The 21,739-nt window shown below is 41.8% G+C and overlaps 1 protein-coding gene across 4 annotated transcripts in view; it reads right to left on the reverse strand.

Annotated features, from left to right (window-relative positions):
* The window catches only part of tmem108 (transmembrane protein 108), a 267,480-nt gene that overhangs the window by 25,643 nt on the left and 220,098 nt on the right, over window positions 1-21,739 (reverse strand). Inside the window, exon 1 of one of the 4 annotated variants that reach the window (XM_008115553.2) lies at window positions 2,648-2,828. The exons of 2 other annotated variants lie outside the window; for them this stretch is intronic. In XM_008115553.2, the coding sequence (XP_008113760.2) occupies window positions 2,648-2,660 (13 nt within the window). In that variant the 5' untranslated portion in view covers window positions 2,661-2,828. Of the gene's footprint in view, window positions 1-1,671; window positions 2,215-2,647; window positions 2,829-21,739 lie in introns of those variants that run through there. One more of the 4 variants, XM_062957326.1, reaches the window with a different exon arrangement.

Genomic DNA, 21,739 nt, shown 5'->3' on the forward strand with positions numbered 1-21,739 from the left:
CTAATCCAACCAGAGAAGTCAGCCATAACAGAGCACTTAATGAACCAACCTGGACACAACATATTATTTGAGAACACAGAAATGCTGGACCACTCTAACAACCACCATATCGGACTACACAGAGAAGCCATTGAAATCCACAAGCAAATGGACAATTTCAACAAAAAGAAGGAAACCATGAAAATGAACAAAATCTGGCTACCAGTATTAAAGAACTCTAAAATCAGGACAGTAAATAAAAAACACCACTCAAAAAATAGAGGAATTCCAGACATGAATCAATCAGAGCCAGCTGACACCTCCCAACAAAGGATACCCCTGGCAGTAAGTAGCCAGACCTTGAAGTTGAAAGGCTATTCAATGCTAATCAAGGTGGCCAGTTGAAACATTCACACCTGCATCAGACAGACAAGAGTTTTTTCTCCCACACTGAACATTCCACAAATATATAAACCCCAATTGCCTAGTTTCTAACAGAACTCACAACCTCTGAGGATGCCTGCCATAGATGCAGGTGAAATGTTAGGAAAGAATGCTTCTGGAACATGGTCAAAGAACCTGGAAAACTCACAGCAACCCATAGGTTTGTTTCTTTGCAAGCTGTTGTCCTCACAAAACCCTGGTTTGGGGGACTTCATTCAATAATTTGGGTTTTTATTTTTGAATACACTCTCCCTGACTGAGCATGGAATGCTGCCAGCTTATATTTCATAGCTTTCAGTTTAGGTAGCCAGCCTTGAATAAGTAAATCCCACTTAACTTTTGGGCAAACCTAAACAAGACTGAGTTGACGAAGGACCTTTTCACACAGCCATATAACCCAGAATATCAAAGCAGATAATCTACAATATCTGCTTTGATCTGGGTTATCTGAATCCACACTGGCATATAATCCACTTCAATGTGGATTATATACAGCTGCGTGGAAGAGGTCCCAATCTTGCCAAAGATCAGCTCACAGGAAGCATCTTATTTGGGAGAAAGGATCCTCAAAAGAAGGGCGCTTATGTTGTATCTTGCAGGAAAATATGCAGGAAAAGATGCCATGCAGGAAAAGCACCATCAAATCACCCCAGACAGATGGCCATTCACCTCCTGCTGAGAAACTTTCTGGGAAGGAGACTCTGCCACAATCTGAGGAGTCTAGTGTCTAGATTCAGGGAAGTCATGCTACCCTTCTATTCCGCCTTGGTCAGACCACATCTGGAATATTGTGTCAAATTCTGGGCACTGCAATTGAAGGGAGATGTTGACAAACTGGAATGTGTCCAGAGGGTGACTAAAAGATCAAGGTTCAGGAGAACAAGCCCTACCAGGAGTGGCTGAAAGAGCTGGGCATGTTTACCCTGTAGAAGAGAAGGCTGAGGCCCCTTCCACACAGCTAAATAAAATCCCACATTATCTGCTTTGAAATGTAATATATAGCAGTGTGGACTCAAATAATCCAGTTCAAAGCAGATATTGTGGGATATTCTGCCTTGATATTCTGGGTTATATGATTGTGTGGAAGGGCGCTGAGAAGAGACATGATAGCCATGTATAAATATGTGAGGGGAAGTCATAGGGAGGAGGGAGCAAGCTTGTTTTCTGCTGCCCTGGAGACTAGGATGCAGAACAATGGCTTTAAAATACAGGAAAGGAGATTCCACCTGAACATTAGGAAGAACTCACTGTGAGAGCTGTTCGGCAGTGGAACTCTCTGCAGTGGAGTGTGGTGGAGGCCTCTTTCTTGGAAGCTTTTAAGCAGAGGATGGATGGTCATCTGTTGGGGGTGGGGTGCTTTGACTGCATTTCCTGCTTCTTGGCGGTGGGGGGTGGACTGGATGGTCCACAAGGTCTCTTCCAACTGATTCTATGAGGCAGTCAGTTCCACAGTTGAACAGCTCTGGTCATCAGGTAGTTCTTCCTAATGTTCATCCCTATAATTTGAACCCATCTGAAGCAGCCATGTTTTGAAGTTACAAGGCTATAAAATGCTAATCAAGGTAATCCAACTGCAACGTTCACACTTGCCTCAAGCAAGCAAGAGTTCTTTCTCCCATCCTGGACCTTCCAAAGATATATAAACCACACTTGCCTAGGTTCCAACAGACCTCACAACCTCTGAGGATGCCTGCCATAGATGTGGGTGAAATGTCTGGGGAGAATGCTTCTGGAACATGGCCAGACACCCCGGAAAACTCACAGCAACCCAGTGAATCCGTCTTGCTTCCTCAGAAGTCACATGAATGAGACGCGATTCCAAATTGGGACCAAAAAAAAGCCCCAACCTGAGGGGAATCCCCTCAGAGTCTGGCGCTCAAGCCCTTGTGGTTATTTCAAGCGTTATAACAGGATCCCCTCCTAGGCTTTTCAGGAGAATGCCTTCCTCGATCAAGGGACGCCATTCAGTTTGGTTTGAGAGCCGTAAGGAAGGAACAATGGGGAGCACAAAACGGTGTATCGATGCGCAGAAGAGGCAAGGCGACCGGGATCCTGAGGGGAAGAAAGCGAGGCTCTGAGGGGAGGAAGGGCTGCCTTCGACACACCTCTCTGGGCGGGAAGGCCATCCATTCAGTCATGCGGCTGAAGAACGGACCCAGCGGCAAGTCAAAAGGCGGCGGCGCTGAGGGGAGGCATTGGGGAAAGGCATGTGGCTTGCACTCACCTGAAAATATCATTTGGACTTGCCAGTAGACATGTCTCACCGGCTCGTGTGGGAGAGCTCTATGCCATTCCGCCCAGTCAATGGGAGCGACCCCGAGCGCCGTCCGCTCAGCAGAGTTCCCAGCCGCGTCTGAGAGGAGCCCAGGGAGGCGCGCGGCGAGGCGGGCACTGCGCAGGCGCGGCGCGCGAGAGGCAGGGAGGGGGCGCGCGCCTTCGCGCGCCCCCTCCCTGCCTCTCGCGCGCCGCGCCTGCGCAGTGCCCGCCTCCCTGGGCTCCTTTGTGTCCCAACCTGGCAAGGGTCTATCAGAGAGGCTACCTTTTCTCTCTCTGACCATTGGTTGGCCTGGATTTTACCCACAGAGAGCTTTCTTCCGTGTCCCCAGCTGCTTTCCAGTAAACTAGGGGGTTTTGGAAAGGGCAAAATGTAATATTGCCCCTCTCTTGTTTCGTATCACCCACGCAGGAGACAAAAATGAAGTAGACTTTGTGTTGTGAAAGGCTTTCATAGCCGGAATCACTGAGTTGCTGTGTGTTTTCGAGTTGCTGTATGACCATTTCCAGAAGCATTCTCTCCTGATGTTTCGCCTGCACCCTCAGAGGTTGTGAGGTATATTGGAAACTATACAAGTGAGGTTTATATATCTGTGGAAGGTACAGGGTGGTTCTTTCTCCCACCCTGGACCTTCCACAGATATATAAACCTCAGTTACATACTTTCCAATATACCTCACAATCTCTGAGAATGGCTGCCATAGATGCAGGCAAAACGTCAGGAGAGAATTGTCATGGTTTGCAAAGGCACTGTGCTGTGTGTATTAACTGGAAAATGAAATGCATGAAGCCGATTGGCTGAGCCTACAAAGCTCTGGGGATTGATTTGATACTGTTTCTGTTCTGCTGCTGCAGAACCAGTTTGGACAAATTTTTCAGTGCTGAGTACTGCTGGTGAGGAGAGCTGTGTACTCAGAGAGGCCTTGCTATTTTGAGGCCTGTTTGCTGCTGAGAAAAGAGGGTGAAGAACCAGGAATGTATCCTTGAAAGACCATTGCAAATACAGTAGAGTCTCACTTATCCTACACTCGCTTATCCAAGTTTCCAAAATTTTCCAAGCCATTTTTGTAGTCAATGTTTTCAATATATCATGATATTTTGGTGCTAAATTCGTAAATACAGTAATTACAACATAACATTACTGCGTATTGAACTGCTTTTTCTGTCAAATTTGTTTAAAACATGATGTTTTGGTGCTTAATTTGTAAAGTGATAACCTAATTTGATGTTTAATAGGCTTTTCCTTAATCCCTCCTTATTATCCAAGATATTTGCTTATCCAAGCTTCTGCCGGCCTGTTTAGCTTGGATAAGTGAGACTCTACTGTAACTGGAAAATGAAGTGCATGAAGCCGATTGGCTGAGCCTGCAAAGACCTGGGGATTAATTTGATACTGTTTCTGTTCTGCTGCTGCAGAGCCAGTTTGGACAAGTTTTTCAGTGCTGAGTACTGCTGCTGAGGAGAGCTGTGTACTCAGAGAGGCCTTGCTATTTTGAGGCCTGTTTGCTGCTAAGAAAAGAGGGGGTTTTTTTTTCGTGTCAGGAGCAACCGGAGTTGCTTCTGGAGTTGCTTCTGGAGTGAGAGAATTGGCCGTCTGCAAGGACATTGCCCAGGGGATTCCCGGATGTTTTGATGTTTTATCATCCTTGTGGGAGGCTTCTCTCATGTCCCCGCATGGAGCTGGGGCTGATAGAGGGAGCTCATCCGCACTCTCCCCGGCTGGGTTTCGAACCTGGCAGCCTTCAAATCAGCAACCCAACCTTCAAGTCACAAGGCTTTTATCCCCTAGGCCACTGGAGGCTCCTAGAAAAGAGGGTGAAAAACCAGGACTGTATCCTTGAGAGACCACTGGAAATATTACTGTTTTTTGATCTCTTGGAATCAGTAAAGTTTCTGTATTTTTGTTCTGCAAACCTGAGTGGCATGTTATTGTTCTGCGAGTGACTCTGGATCGTGGGCACACGAAAAGCTTCCATTTATCATCATCAATCCACAATAAGAATGCTTCTGGAACATGACCATACAGCCCCGAAAATTTACAGCATTCCATGTTTGAGATGGTTCCCTGTGTCAAGGCATCTTTCTTGCAAAAAAAAAACCCAAACAGTTATCAACAAGTCACATAGTCAAAAGGAGAGAAAAAAGAGCAGGTGGTCTGCAACCCCTTTTATAACTTCTCAGAAACAATAGAGAAAAAGAAGCTGTGCACCAGAATATACATATAGGAAACAGTAAGCAACAAGATCATATCTAAACAGATTGCTAAAGAAGACTTGATGTTTTCATTTCCAACACAGGCAAAATCACAATTACAGCAGAAGGATAGTATCTTTGCCTTGGACTTAGGACCTCATCCCATGGGGGGGGGGGGGTGTCTTCTAAGTGTGGCATTCAGTGGCCTTCCTTTTCCAAGAATAATTTAACAATAGTTCTCATCCCACCTTAAAATCCAACAGTTCCTATCCCACCTGAAATACCTCACAGGGAGAGCAATGGAGCAATGGAATCCTCCTAGATTCACAAATCTCAGTTTCTCTTCATTTTAAAGACAAATTCCACCTGAAACAGTACTACGTGGGCTCTGTGTGGCTCACTTTCCTCCCTTTGTGGGATGAGGGCATGAATTACACCATGTTGTTCCTTTCCCAATGTTCTCTCAGTGGGAAAACAGTTTGAAAAGTTGTTTCTTCTACAAACACAATCCTTTCCTGGCATCCTTTTGTAACAGTCACTTTATGGCGAGACAAAAGCACCTTTTAATATGATTTTTAACTACACAACATTGTCACGTCTGTCCCATGCTCACTTTGCACTTCATCTCATATAAGTGACAGGAAAACCCCATCAATGAAACCAGTATCGTGAACCTTCCACCACTTTTCTTGGTGGGATAATCTCCTTCTGTTGTGGTCCCAATATTGTGGAGGAAAGGAAAGGTGTTGCATGAATTTCAACACTGCAAGATTGTGACGTTGTGGCAAAACGGGAAAAATGGGCAGGACAAGCAGATAGGAAGTAAGGCTATTTGAAAGTCTGGTTGCAGGAATTTGCATCCAGCATTGTGCGATTACAGCCAGGTATGAAAGTGATAGTTTCCCCATAATGGCATGTTCCTTTTGTTTGAATCAGAGCTTTCTAAACATTTCATGTTGGTGACGTACTTTTTAGACATGCATCGTTTTGTGACACAGTAATTCAGTTTAATTAGGAAACCAGAGGTTAAACCAATCCCTTATAAGAGATTCAGAGACTTAGGTAGACTATCATAAAATTTGAGACAGCATATCTCATGATAGCTTTTTTCAAAATGTATGATTGATTGCCTATTACACATAGCCTCAGAGGTATTTCATCACATTCAAGCGACATACCTACACACTACAGCCAACACACTAACATGTCATGATACACAGTTTGGAAAGCTCTGGTTTAAACAATGACTTTGCAACAAGACTACAGTCTGTACGCCAAAGTCTTCCCACCGGGAGAGCAGCAGGAAAAAATGAGGTCATGTCAGTTCAAGGCAAAGATGCAGTTGTTCTTCTGTAATTGCAATTTGTCTGCCTTGTGTGATAAACTCCCAAGAGACACACTTGTCCCAGTTAATATGAATGCTATACCACAATGCTAGAGGTCTTCCCACTTCCAGACAATAGGATCTCATCAGCCTTTGGGCTTCATATCACAGATTCCCTAAGTAGTAGCCATGCTGCTGGACCAAAAAATGGAAAATCCTCCAGGTGTTGTCCAACTGCAAACCTCATCTTTCACTTGCGGCCAAATTGGTTGGGGCTGATAAGAGTTGGGAGTCCACTGATATCCTCAAAACAACTCAGTGGAATAGATTGAGGGAAAGTGTGTGACAAGTCAGAGCTGTACCACACTGCCTTTTCTTGAAGTAAGGATTACTGAAATCAGGGCCAGCTAACACCTCCCAACAAAGAATCTCCCCCAGGCAGTAAGCAGCCAGACCTTGAAGCTGAAAGGCTATGCAATGCTAATCAAGGTGGCCAATTGAAATAGTTACACCTGCCTCAAACAGACAAGAATTCTTTCTCCCACTCTAAACATTCCACAGATATATAAATCACACTTGCCTAGTTTTCAACATGCCTCACAACCTCTGAGGATGCCTGCCATAGATGCAGGTGAAACATCAGGAAAGAATGCTTCTGGAACATGGCCATACAGCCTGGAAAACTCACAGCAACCCAATCATACCCAATTCATGAAGTCCTCTGTTAATGCTAAATATTATGATGCGACAGAATGTTAGAAATTAGACAAAATGAGACTTTCTGTACATTTCCAAAGAAATCCATTAAATAAGTAGTAATTAATATCTATATCTACTGGAGATATGTAGACACAAACACACAGAGGTAAGGCATAAGTGAATACTCTCAGATTTCTTTGTTAAAATAACTCACCCTTTGTTCTGATTTTCCACTCTATATCCCATTGCTACTTGGCAGCATTTCTGTTGGCAGGGTGCTGTTGCCAAGGGAGATAGAGATGTGCAGCTGTTTTCCCACCACCGCCTTCTTTCTTTCACCTGCACTTAAGGCTTGCTATTGCTATTTACCTGACTGTGTGACCTTTGGCTGCCAAGAGTTTCACTGTTAATGTTCTAAGGCACTTGGGAGGAATTGTGTGACAGTGGTGTAAATGGCGCTTCAGCCAGGCTAAGGCAAGACCTTGTCAGATCAGCGATTTTATCTTCAGTCACCAAGGTTGATAGCAAATTGCAGTAACAGCACAATGTGTGTGTGTGTGTGTGTGTGTGTGTGTGTGTGTGTGTGTGTGTGTGTGAAGAAGCCTACAGTAGAATCTTCTGTAAGCTGTATGAGGTTGTTTATAGATAATCTAACATGGACAAATGCAAAGGGAGGAAGAAGGATATAGATTTATAAGGTTGGGTAACAGCAACAGGTGATAGCTCCCATCTCAGTGGGACTCTGAATCCATTTCAAGTGTTGAGGTTTTTTGAAAAGAGATCTTCAAGGTGCTGAACCTATTTTAGGGACGGGATTTGGCACTTTAGATAGCTACTTTAAAGGATGAATTAACTCCCTGCAGCAGATTTGCCATCTCACTGAGATGGGAACAGCCAGCACCAGTGGAAACAACACATCATGTGTAATATGCATGCAGCCTCCAAGGCTATATTTATGATCTCCAGCTCTTCTTGATCCAAAATTAATGAGCAAGCCATTAAACACAATAAGACAATAATAACTTGAATTTCTCTCCATATAAAACAGTAATATCTGTTTTTTAAATAGTGTGATTTTAAAACAAAATTTAAGAATAGATATGGACATAAAACAGCATGCTGCAATGTGTAGTGCTTTTTCTTAGATTTTTTTGCTAGCTATAATTTGTTTCCAGGATATTCCATACCATTTTGCTTCACTTCATTTCCTTCCAGCAACTAGGGTGCTTCCAAGATGAAGATTTAATTATGTAATTACCCTAACTTATTCACAACATTTTAAACTATTCTCCCATTTTTAACCTTCTTATATTTCCCTAGGAACCCCGGTGGCGAAGTGTGTTAAAGCACTGAGCTGCTGAACTTGCAGACCGAAAGGTCGCAGGTTCAAATCTGGGGAACGGAATGAGCGCCGCTGTTAGCTCCAGCTTCTGCCAACCTAGCAGTTTGAAAACATGCAAATGTGAGTAGATCAATAGGTACTGCTCCGGCAGGAAGGTAACGGTGCTCCATGCAGTCATGCCGGCCACATGACCTTGGAGGTGTCTACGGACAACGGCGGCTCTTCGGCTTAGAAATGGAGATGAGAACCAACCCCCAGAGTTAGACATGATTGGAGTTAACGTCTGGGGAAAACCTTTACCTTTACCTATATTTCCCCACCACTCTTTTTGTCTTCTTTCTTGTCAAATTTACATATAAACAAAATCCACTTGAAAGAAAAGATAGGTGTGTGTGTATGAAAAGAATAACATCCAGGACTCCTCCATCTGCAAGCACCCCATTCTGGTCATCTTTGCTTATGCTTAATCTACTGAGGTATGCTGTTATATTTAATTCCATACTTATAAGTATCCTTTTAAAGCAGAAACAGAGGACCCTTTTCAGCCTGTGCCCCAGTTCCAACATAGTATTGGAGCTATTGGATTATGTCCTGTTAGGATCATAACCTAATGGGTAGCAGAGTTTCAGGAGTATTCCTTTAGTTTATTGGGTAATGGAGGATCACTGGGTGTGTAAATATCCTGTTTCTATATGATGCTCTTAGCAGACAAAGATTCAAGTAGGATTCTTTAAATAACAAGTTCGTTCTATTCACAATTTCATGTATTTAAATATATAGGTACATTTTTGTCAGGTTAAGCTTTAAAATGTTTCAGTTTGTATCTTTAACTTATAGTCTTTAACAGTCTCTTTAAAACTATATTGCTCTGTATATCTCTCTTTTCTAACAGTCTATTTCCAAAGAAACTCAAGCCTCAACTGACTTGTAACACTGGGATCTGTACTCAAACACACTCAAGCCTCAACTGTCATCCTTTTTAAAAACTGCATTCTAAACCATCACTGAACCAGCCACATGGTCTGCAGCCTCTCCCACTGTTTTAAGTACATAGAGCTAGGAAAACTGCAAACCAAAGAATAAATACACTTCAGGAAATAAATCAATACATTATAAACAGACCAAACATTGGATAGAGGAGGCTTGAGAAGGTTGCTATCTCCAACACATAGTGGCCACATTCTAGTAATGGACAGAACCAAGGCCATGAGGCAGGGTGAAAACATAGGCTGGTGTCAGGACCCAGGCTACAGAACACCAATAACCATGCGCAGAGGCCGGATTCTATCTAATATCTTTATTATAGGAATATATAAAGTCAATAAAAACAAGTGAAGAATATAGTTCAGAAGTAGACCTTTCAGGAAAGGTCAAATATAGTCCAGGAAAACAATGTCCAATATGTGATATTAGAGTCCAAAGTTATAATCCACTTGACCGAAACACACACTATTTGGCAAGCAATAGTGTGGGGAACTGTCCATAGTCTTTCGAGGCTTAAGGTAAATCCGAAGGAAACTGGAAAACAAGGCTTGAAACTAGGAAGCAAGGTCCGTGTTAAAACGCAAGGCAAGGCAAGACTTGAAACTTGGCAAGATCAAACCTGAAACAAGGCAAACATGAAACAAGAACTGAGTCCATAGAAGTCCATGGAACAAGGCAAGGCTGGAAACTTGATCCGGGAAACAGGGAACTGGAGTACGAAGTCTACACACGATCTCTCTCCTCAAGCTGACGAATTGACTCCGCAAGGTTTCTTTCGCGGCAAAACACCTAAATAGGGTCTCGTTTCCCGCCAGAAGAACACTTTCCCTGGAGAACTAGAAGTGAAACCCAACTCTGTCCAGATGCATGACTCCTTAGAATTTCCCAAGGGAAGCAGACCTAATCAGCTAATTGTTTGGCTGCGATTCTGGCGCTCCGGCGATTCGCCTCCCTCGCTCCTCTATCTCTATTATAATTGTCCTTTCGAGAAAACGGGGGAGAATTCTGCCCAAGGCTTGTTTGGCTGACTTCTTAAGGGCAAACATCCTCCAGGTGCAGAGGCTCCGATTCTGGCTGAACCGGTGGAAATCCCATGTTTTCCTCTTCGTCTGCCACAATAGTACTAGGAACGGGACTACAAGGCCCATGAGACATCACAGCTGGAGAGTAATCCTTACCCATTTGGGCACTTTCCAATTCAGCACACAAAAACACAACTCTGTTCTAGCTTTCTTCCTCAAGCTTCTGAGGCTTCAAACCAGAATCCATGTCTATGCAACAGCTTCCTAGGCTTCAAACCAAAGCTTTACTCCATGCAACAACACCCCAGGATGCTAATCAATTTCCATGCAAACCAAACCAAAGCTCAGCTTTATGCAACCACTTCCAGAGTGCAAATCAAAGCTCAGTTCTTCCCAGGATGCAACAAGAACTTCAAGGTATAGAACTAATATGAGTTGCAGAATTGCTGAGACAGCTTCCTCAAGCTTTTCCTCAGCTCCAGTGCTTGAAAAAAACAAATTAAGACACTCTCTTAATGGGAGAAATTACTGCAACATTCATTATAGAGAAGTCTAGGTACAAAGTCAACAGGCTACAGCTTTATTTGAAAAAAAAAGGTGCTGGATAATTCGGCTTCTAATAGCATGTGTGGCTGTAGGCATCACTAATAAAAGGTGTTATCAAATCTCATTATTTTGCATGTCAGATGAACACTACAGTGATCATAGATTTATCTTTATTCCGCCCTTGATAGAGAGGGTAGCATAACTGGTAAGGCACAGATAGATTTTTGCCTCTGTCTGGAGTCAGATACTGAACTAGAATAAAGGATTACTGGAGCTGATGAAATAAATTCTGTATAGAGAACACTGGACCCATCTTCTGCAAATGAGGGCAGGAGCTCTTGGCATTTTAATAAAGAACTTTTATGATCCATTACTTTATTAATTAAATTTGGTAACAGAGGTGGGGGCTGAGAGAATACTGAAACAGCTTCTGAAATATCTCCTTTGCTGATTTCATGAGGTAGATAAACTTCAATTCAATATGCAATAGAGATCTAATATAGTAAAGGCTGTGATTTATTTGGCAATATATGCTGCTTATGTTTATGTTTTCAATGAGGAATTGAATCCTCTTTTTGCAATTTACTGTCAGCAGTTGTTTGCTAATATGGTAAATTTCCTTTTATTCATCAGTGTCCTTTGTTAATACTGTCAGCTCTATGTTAAGGGCATCCAAATAAAGGCACTTTTAAAATGCTCACAGGTTTTAGTATGCAATATAAACATATACAAGTTGACTATCTCTTATCTGGAATTGTGAAATTCAAAATACTCCGAAATCGTCCACATGGGTGCTTTAATGTACACAAGTTTTGTTTCAGGTGCACAATTATTAAAACAATATTGTATAAAATTACCTCTAGGTTATGTGTATAAGGTGTATATGAACCATAGATGAATTCTCTGCTTACATCTCCAAAGATCCTATTATGTACTTCAATAATCTAAAACACTTCTGGTCGCAAGTATTTTGGATGAGGGGTGCTCAACCTATATTTGTTGTAAACGGCTCAGGTCCAGACTATTTGTCAAATCGCATCTCCCTGTATAGACCATCTCGGGTACTTCGGTCGGCGGAGGAGGCTCATTCTGTTCAATAATGTTTTTACTGATTGTCATGTTTAATGTATTGTTTTGTTTTTGTTTTTTGGGGTTTTTTAATGTGGAATTTTATTATAATGTGTATGTTATTGTCATTTTATACTTTTGATATTAACGAAGAAATTGTGGCATTGAATGTTTGCCATTTATATGTATGTTAACCACCCTGAGTCCCCTGGGGAGAGAGGGCAGTCTAGAAATAAAGTATTATTATTATTATTATTATTATTATTATTATTATTATTGACACAACAACATTGTATGACACAGCAAACAAGATAGATATGCTGGATTTCATACCACAAAATCAGAAGTCGAACACTTTCCAAGTGTCTAGGACTGTGTGATGTATTTTCGGATGACGCGCGCAGATCCCAGTAGGGTGGCCTTTTGCAGTTGGCAGAACATGATTTTGTCAATGTCTATTGTTTCCAAATGCCAGCTGAGATCTTTTGCACGGCACCCAATGTGCCAATCACCACCGGGACCACCTGCACTGGTTTCTGCCAGAGTCTTTGAAGTTCAATCTTGAGGTTCTGATAGCAGCTGAGTTTTTCCTATTGTTTTTCATCAATGCAACTGTCACCTGGGATGGCAACGTCAATGATACAAATCTTTTTCTTTTCCTCAACTGTGATGTCTGGTATGTTGTGTTCCAGAACTTTGTCAGTCTGGATTCGGAAGTCCCACAATATCTTTGTGTGCTCATTTTCCAATACTTTTGCAGGTTTGTGATCCCACCAGTTCTTTACTGCTGGGAGATATTATTATTATTATTATTATTATTATTATTATTATTATTATTATTATTAGAGAAGGTCCATGGGGATGACACCATGAGTTAGTGTACTAGATGACACCAAACCACTGATTTCAGAGACCCATAGAGGACTAGGGAGGCAGGGCGATACAGTGGCTACAGTGCTGAACCAGGGTGATCCAAGTTCACTCCATGTTGGAGAAAGCTGATTTAATATAATGACAAGCTATTCAGAAACTCAAGCAAGCTGGTACTAAGACAGAACTGTACTAACTGGCTTTCTGGGTTGGCTTCAGATGGAGGAGTGGAGGAAGCATGCTATTACATGCTTCCAAGTTGACTCCAATTCATGGTGGCCATAATCTAGGAGGGTTATATTTGGCAAGATCTATTCACAAGAAGTTTAGTGTTGATTCCACTAGGGCTGACAGTGTGACTTGCCAAGGTGAGTCACTCAATTTCCATGGCCGAGAAGGGATTTGACGCCTGTTTTCCCAAAGATGTCCAATTTTCAAACTATTACACCACATTGGTTTTAGCATTACTCCACATGGATCCAACTCAAAGTGCTGGAAGCTATACAGTGGTCGCTGGTAGCTTTCATGCAAGGTTGATGAATCTGGTCCAAGTGTTTTCCAAACCTTAACAGATTTATTCAAGATGTTTACTCTTATACTCAAACTACATGTAACAGTTCCTTTATATTTCACACTAAAACACAGAACAGATTTACTGACCCACTGACATGGGGTTACCAGCCACTATAGGTTAGAACAGGGGTCCCCAAACTACGGCCCGCGGGCCACATCCGGCCCGTCGGAGCCATTTATCCGGCCCGCGCGTGCACGCTTCTCTCCTCCCTTGCCCCGCACGCACCTTTTCCACCGCCACCGCCGAGGAAGGCGCACATGGGGTGAGAAAAAGGCGTGCGCCTTTCTTCCCTCGCCCCGTGGGCAGCTTTCCCACTACCGCCACCAAGGAAGGTGGTGCGAAAGGTGCGCGCCAGGCGAGGGAGGAGAGAAAGGCGCAGGCCTTTTCCTCGCCCCACACGCAGCTTTTCCACTGCTGCCACCGAGGAAGGTGCGCATGGTGCGAGGAAAAGGCCTGCGCATTTCCTCCCTCGCCCGGCATGCACCCTTCCCGCTGCCTTCCTCGGTAGTGGCGGCGGGAAAGCTGCCTGTGGGGCGAGGGAGGAAAGGCACAGGCCTTTTCCTTGTCCCATGTGCATCTTCCTTGGTGGCGGTGGCAGCGGGAAAGGTGCGTGTGGGGCGAGGAAAAGGCCTGTGCCTTTCTCTCCCTCGCCTCAAAGGCAGCTTTCCCGCTGCCTTCCTCGATGGTGGCGGTGGGAAACCTGCCCACAGGGTGAGGGAGGAAAGGCACAGGCCTTTTCCTCGCCCCACACGCAGCTTTTCCACTGCTGCCACCGAAGAAAGTGCGCATGGTGCGAGGAAAAGGCCTGGGCCTTTCTCTCCTCCCTCGCCCCGCAGACAGCTTTCCCGCTGCCTTCCTCAGTGGTGGGAGTAGGAAAACTGCCCACAGGGCGAGGGAGGAAATGCGCAGGCCTTTTCCTTGCACCATGCGCACCTTCCTTGCACCATGTGAACCCTGCACGCACCTTTCTCACCGCCGCCGCTGCCACCAAGGAAGATGCACATGGGGCGAGGAAAAGGCCTGTGCCTTTCCTCCCTCGCCCCACAGGCAGCTTTCCCGCCAGTGCCACCGAGGAAGGCAGCAGGAAAGGTGCGTACCAGCCGAGGGAGGAGAGAAAGGCGCAGGCCTTTTCCTCGCTACGCACACACCTTTCTCGCTGTCGCGGAGGACACAGGCAGGGAGTCCGCATGTGCCTCTCTCCCTCCTCAGTCATTCCAGTGTGAATGACTGAAAGAATACTCTGCAGCCCTGTTGTGGAATCTTTTTTCTTGAAAGCTAGCAATCTCTTCCAACCGTGATTATTACAATGTTGTTGTTTGTTGTTGTTGTTAATGTTGTTGTTGTTGGTCAGGGGTGCTTTATGTTTTGGTGCACAAAGGCAGAAGGGGGTTGGGCAAGATAGCCGAAGGAGTCTCTTCCAACCATGTTTATTATGGTGATATTATTATTATTATTATTATTATTATTATTATTATTATTATTATTATTGGATGGCTATCTGTCAGAGGTGCTTTGATTATAGTGTGCACAAAAGCAGAAGGGGGTTGGAGTAGATGGCCCAAGGGGTTTTTTCAACCCTCTTTATTATTTTTATGATGATAATGATTATTATTATTATTAACATTGAGGCTGTATTTGTTCCCTTTTTGTTTGTTTTTTACTTCAAAATAAGATATGTGCAGTGTGCATAGGAATTTGTTCATATGTATTTTTTTAAAAACTATAATCCGGCCCTCCAATGGCCTGAGGGACTGTGAACTGGCCCCCTGTTTTAAAAGTTTGGGGACCCCTGGGTTAGAACAAAGGCCTAAATCCCCCTGATGTCTGTATAACGGCAGGCTACAAAGAAAGACACTTATCAAACTGTTTAGAGAAGGAAATACAGAGAAATGCATCGTTGTAATTCCACTTTGATTGAGCTAGTTCGTTCCACTTTGATTGAGCAACTTGGCTAAATCCCCAGTGTGGAATTCAAATAGTAAACCCTGAAGAAGGAATTATTAATTTTTCTCTTCCATGCCAGCAGCATGCCACTTTTAATACTGTATAATATCTTGCTTGATCATCCACCGCCAAAAAATGAATTAACATGCCGGTCACCTACTCTTTCTATAGTGGAATGCTCTCCAAACACTATTCCATGGTGTCTGTATGATGCATTTCTACTACCTTGCACACTGCTCTCCATTTTTACAGCCACCTTGCTTCATATTATTGATTTTACATTGAAATCCAGGAAACATTAGCCATGTACTTGAGAACTCTACCTGCTGTTATTTTGAAAGACTGTCTCAGTAGATCAGAAATAAAATAATTACAGCCAATTGGGCATTAGAGGACACGGACTTCAAATACAGAGGAGAGGAATACATGCTTAGAAGAATTATATGGTGCAGTTTCCTAGGATGGTACCACTTTAAGACACAGCTAAGGGAATCCTTGATCAAATGTGTGCCACACAAATTCCTTTTTAAGTTTCCAGTCTAACATGTTCTGTGATTTTGTAGCTATCTCATTTCAGGAAAAAAGATTTTTCCAAAATTGATTTCTATTTGTTGTTGTTTTATAAATAGCATTCAAATATATGATTCCCTCACTTGAATTGTGTTAGGATCCAGAGTAAAGGTGAAATCCTATAGACATGTACTTGGGAATATATTTTATATCTGGGCTCTGCTAGTCTATGTCAGCCCAATTTAGCACCATAGGCCACACAACCAACCCACGCAACTTTGTGAACTTTAGTTGGCTTCTGTAAATTAATGTGAATGTTTGTTCAGACTTTATGTCATTATATAATTTTTTGTTTCACTATGTTGGTTTAATTTATTGATGTTAGGTTTAATTTAATGTAAGGTTTTAATTGCTGTTTTCATATGTGGTGTTTGCTGGGATTTTATGTCGGTATTTGTCTGTTTTTATGAAGGCATTGAATTTTTGCCGTTGTATGTTGGAATCTGCCATGAGTTCCTTTGGGGAGATAGGGCAGAATAGAAATAAAGTTTGTTGTTATTATTAATCTGTCTCTTTGAACTAACTGGTGCTTATTTGCCTACTCAGAACATATGCAGAGTTGAAGGATTAGTACCACTTAATTCCCACTAAAATCAATGTGATTTCAGTTACGTCCTGACTAATTTACAATGATCAATAGAACCCAGGTTTATCTATGAGTGCAATTATATATATTGTACAATATATCTGCAAGTAAGCCCTATGGAGCCTGATAGGATTTAATTTTGAATCAACACACATTAGATTGTACTGCCCATCTGGACTTAATCCTTGGAGCCCTAGGAAGTTGATCCTCCTGAATTTATACTTTGTTTTCAGATGCCTCGCTGCAAATAAGTCTGTTAAAATAAGGGATTCTTCAAAAGGCATTATTGATGCAGTTGAATGGGACTTTAGTGCCTCCATTTGCAAAGGAGGTTTCATTAATTAATTAATTAATTAATCCAAAATGATTTTATTTCTATATTGATTTGTAATCATTCTTATTAAAAGCCTTCCTGAACTATTGCTATGCAAAGAAGAGCTGTGAAGACAGAGTGGAGCAAAGCTAATGACAAATGACCTGCTGTACTTAAATAGTTTGAACCAATCACATTTAATATTGGTATCCCACAGCAGATCTGCATGGGGCGTTATTACACATGGAAGCCTGAAATTGCTGATACACAAATTATTCCCTGGTATATTTATGTCCAGAAACATAAATACCTACTACAGTGAAAAAAAAATCAGAGCTGCATTCTGAACATTATGGAGCTGAAATCAATAGGGATGGAATTCTAGGCAGGCAGCTCTATTGTTAACCTAAGTTAGAGCTTGGAAAAGTTATTTCTTTGCACCAAAGCCCTCAGAAACCCCAGGCAACATTTTGAAAGATATAATCCAAAAAGAAAACTTTCGCCTGAACCTGAGTCTGGACCCAAAACCTGAAGCATGCTTTAATTCTATTAAGATCAATGCAGTGCAGATGTATCCTATTGATTCAAACTACAGTTCCAGCTGAGTTCAGACATGTACTCAAATGTGTGAAACCATCTTTTGTTTCATCTATCTTCTGAATTGCCTGGACTATAATAGTTTTCCAGGGGCACAGCTATCTCTTTTGGTTTCAAATCTTTAAGTGATGGGAACAATGTGAGATTATTTAAAAGCACATTTGCCTTTCAGTCATCTGATAGTGCCAAGCTTTCTTTTTGTTGTGCAATTTTTTTTCTAAAATGTGCCTAAGCAGCCTTCCTCATCCTGTCACTCTCTCCTGGGCAACAAATCCCACTAATTCCTAGCCATGCTCGTTGGCAATGATATGATCTTCAGTCCAGCAAATCTGGAGAGTGCAATGTTAGAGAAATTGTTTTAGAGTTATGATATCTTTGGCAGAAAAGGCAGGGATAAGGAAGGCTAGGGACAGGTGCATATTTTGTAACTGTACTATTTCCTAGCTAAGCTCTGAGGACTATATTTCACTGTGTGCAGAAATTGGAGTGCTCTCTTTTTCCTAATACGCTTCTGGTGTTATAGGCTATTTACAGCACCTTTATTCAAAAGTGTCCCTGCCGGGAGCTGTCCCTGCACATTTGCTCACTGCCAATTACGCTGCCAGAAGCACCTAGATGAACCTTAAGACTATTTCCTCAAGGTGACCTCAGCCACAACTTATTTATCAGGAAGGGTTATAAAATGTAAAAAAGAAAAGAGGTGGTAAGAAATAAACAGCTTCATGCAAGCCAACTTCCCTCACCTTGGTAATCTGCGGTCATCAATTATCAGCTAATAGCTGTGCTGACTTGATTCACATAAACCAATGCTTCTTAAGCAACTTGATTTGTGGGACCAACAATATATTCCCCCCAATGTATCATATTTATGCCCTTCTTTACAGTTGTTTATTCCTTGAAGATTCTGAAAGACTGGCAGATGGATCAGGGAACCACACTGGTCAACAGATCACCACTTTTGAGTAGCACTGGTCCAAATTATTGAATCATGGAAGTGCCAAATTTTAAAAACCTAGCCAGCTTATCTTCTGTTTGTTTATGTTACAATTGGTAGGAGGCCATTAAAGACAAGACTTTCTCAAGGTGATGCATGAAAAACCAAGAAGCAATGCCAGCAATAAAATAAGAACAGTACAATTTGAGGAATTAAGGTTTAAGCTTGAATACAATTCAGAAGTATACCAATGGAAGCAGGGAAACCTTTTTGAATTGGAGCATTTCTGACAAATATGTCAATAAAAGCTCATTTTGGGAGTGCATAAAATGGAAATATAATATATATGATGCTAGTGATAACCTAGAAGTTCGAAAACATGCAAATGTGAGTAGATCAATAGGTACCGCTCCGGCGAGAAGATAATGGCACTCTATGCAGTCATGCTGGCCACAATGACCTTGGAGGTGTCTACAGACAATTCCGGCTCTTCGGCTTAGAAATGGAGATGAGCACCAACCCCCAGAATCGGACACAACTAGACTTAATGTCAGGGGAAAACCTTTACCTACAGTAGTAGTGATAACCAAAGACCATTTGAAAAGAAAATAGGTAGTCTCCAAACTGAAGATATGAACAAAATTAGGAGAAGTTGCGTTTTGGATGACAACTTCCAGAATTTCCTAACCAACATGGTGGGGGCACACTGGCTGAAGGATTTTGGGTATTGTTTGGTTTTTTGGTTTTTTTTCAAGTTCTGGCCCAGCTTAATAACCTGCTTTTTCTCAATAGTATCTGCCACTAAAAGTTTTCCCTTCTGTACCAAAGAAGGAAGCAATACTATCTGGCTAGGGCTATGCCCACGGATAGGTCCATGCAGGATGCAGTGACTCACTACTAGGTTCTCTGTCTGTAGCCTCCACTATACATAAGTTGTGTATTGCCCTTTCGGAATCTGAACAACTACACTTGAAATAAAGTAATTTATTTAAATTGAATGCACAATAACAGGATAATTAAGAAAGTGCTTGAAGCTGTGAACATATATATTTAAATTCAAATACTCTGGAATCCTTTTTGGAATCTATATCTAGACTTTAGGTGCTGCAGGGATGGGGATCTGGGTGTATGAATGATCTGCTACCATCAGTCAATTGATCCGTTCCCACCAAGCACACATGAAGAAATTGTACCAATTTATACTGCATCTCATGGCTAGTTTGGATACAGCTATTGCTAAAAATGTTTTGCTATTGCTAAAATGAAGTCTGCTTAGGAGTAGTAAGTACAACCTCATTAGAATAGAATTGTGCAATAAAACACAGAGCTGGAAAACATGCAAAAAGAAAGCAGTGAGGATAAAGGAAGATCTGTGGAAAGGGGCAATGTGGGGGAAGCTATGTGAGGAAAGAATGGGGAAAATGTTACGCTACCTCTCTTCGCTTCCCACTTCTCCCCTACAAACTGCTCCCTGTTTGCAGCTTCTTGGAGGAGAAACTTTGCAGAGGAGAAGCTGTGCAAAAGGCTGACTGTGCAGTTCCACTCAAAATGAACAGGACGGAGGAAATTGCAGAGATGGGGAAAGTTTAATATTTTCGTTCTGCGGCTCCCAGAATCCCTTGCAGTCCAAAAAACGAACTTTTCAGTTTTTTGTCTTAAATCAGTTTCACTGGTTTCTGCCTTACTACTTTTTTGCAAACAGGGCACTATTTAAAGTACTTGTTTTCAACCTTTAAAGCTGCAGTGGGAATCATGCATCACACAGTGTTGGATTGGACTTTTTAGAATTCCTCAGGAGTGGATATGCTGGATAGGACTGCTGGGACTTACAGTCAGCGCCCGATTCATATACCTGATTTAAAGATTTGCATGGTTTCCACCTCAGTTATGGCAAATTGCTAAGAGCTATTTTAATACATTCAATTATACATTCTACACACCTATAATCAATCACATTGATATTGCAGCCTTCATCCAAGGAATCTAGGTTAGTATATATGGGTTTTATCCATTTTATCTTTAAAATGACCATATGAAATATATAATGAGTTAGCTATACTACACAATTAAAGCAGTTAGCTGCCACAGATTCATTTCCAAGGATTCTTTGTATTTGTAGTTTGATAATGTTGAAAAAAAATAACCTTCTCAAAACTCCACTAGTTTTTTATATATATAATTCAGATTGCTTACTGCATTATATATGTGCATATTGCTTTGCAGTTTTCATTAATTCTGGTTATGGGAGGGGCTGCAGACCATGTGATCAGATCTGGGCTTGTTCAGGGCTCAGACTCAGAAATTTTACGGTTTAGACCAGCAGGAACTGTTCAACTTAGACTTCAGTAAGAACTGTATGCTTCAGATTTCAATGCAGGATCAGTATGCTGTAGAGAAGCCATTAGAGTCCATTGGACTATGGACTGTTGATTCCAAGAATGATGTCCTATGTTACCTACACACAGAAACTACTTCAAATCTATTTGTAACTGGATTGATAAGCAAAATACTTGTATGCTGAATACATGAAAGTTGTGAGTAAACCAGCTATGTTATTTTCAAAGGAGTCTGCTTATTTTTGTCTCCTGAGAGCATAATTTAAAGGCAAATATATTTTAAGGAAGAGCAGATGTTTTTGGGTAACTAAAAAGAACACTTCTGAAACTCTGCTGAATATATATAAGTGTGCATTGTCATATCTTTGTCCCTAACAATTCAAATACATACCTAGGTGCATCAGTTTAACAGCAGTTTAACTTGCATGAATGCTGGTGAATGCAATTTTCCCAAAAGGTTATGACTCTAACAGGTCATGCTTTTACCAAGAAGTTATGGCATCATTTTTCAAAAGGTATTGACTAAGAACAAGGTCATTCTTTTCCAAAGATCATAAAATCTCCAAAAGGTTATGGAGATTTCTATTTTCCAAAAGATAAGATACTCACATTTCTCTGCTATAGAGGTCTACTGCTATAATTTGGGGAAATAGTCACCAGAGTTCTCTGGAATTCTCAAGTACCCCACCAAACCACAAATCCCAGGACTTAGTAGGACGAAACCAAAACAAAATTGAAACAAATTGCTATAACTGTATAGTCAAGATGTATCTACACAACTTATCCAATGTCACTTATTCAGCTGGGTTTTGAACCTAAGCCTTCCTGCTTCCAGTCCAGCTCTATCTACAACTAGCTGCAATAACTCATTTGATTCCTTTTAGTGTGATTGTTCTTTGATCATAAAGGTGCAGCATTTATATTATTGTTTTGATCTTGGCAGAAACGAATTATTCAGGCACTATCTCTCCGCCTGGAATCTATATCTTGTTTTTTCCACTTTTGGAAATTCTTAATACGTTGGATTTGTGAGCCTTGTCTTTGCCAGGATTGTATTGCCCTGGCAGTGAATTTTGTGAGTCCCCTGTCAAACAAACACAAAACCGATTGCCAGCTCTGCAGCTCTTATCTAACTCAGCC

This window comes from Anolis carolinensis, chromosome 6, assembly GCF_035594765.1.
Source record: "Anolis carolinensis isolate JA03-04 chromosome 6, rAnoCar3.1.pri, whole genome shotgun sequence".
Classification (NCBI taxonomy): domain Eukaryota; kingdom Metazoa; phylum Chordata; class Lepidosauria; order Squamata; family Dactyloidae; genus Anolis; species Anolis carolinensis.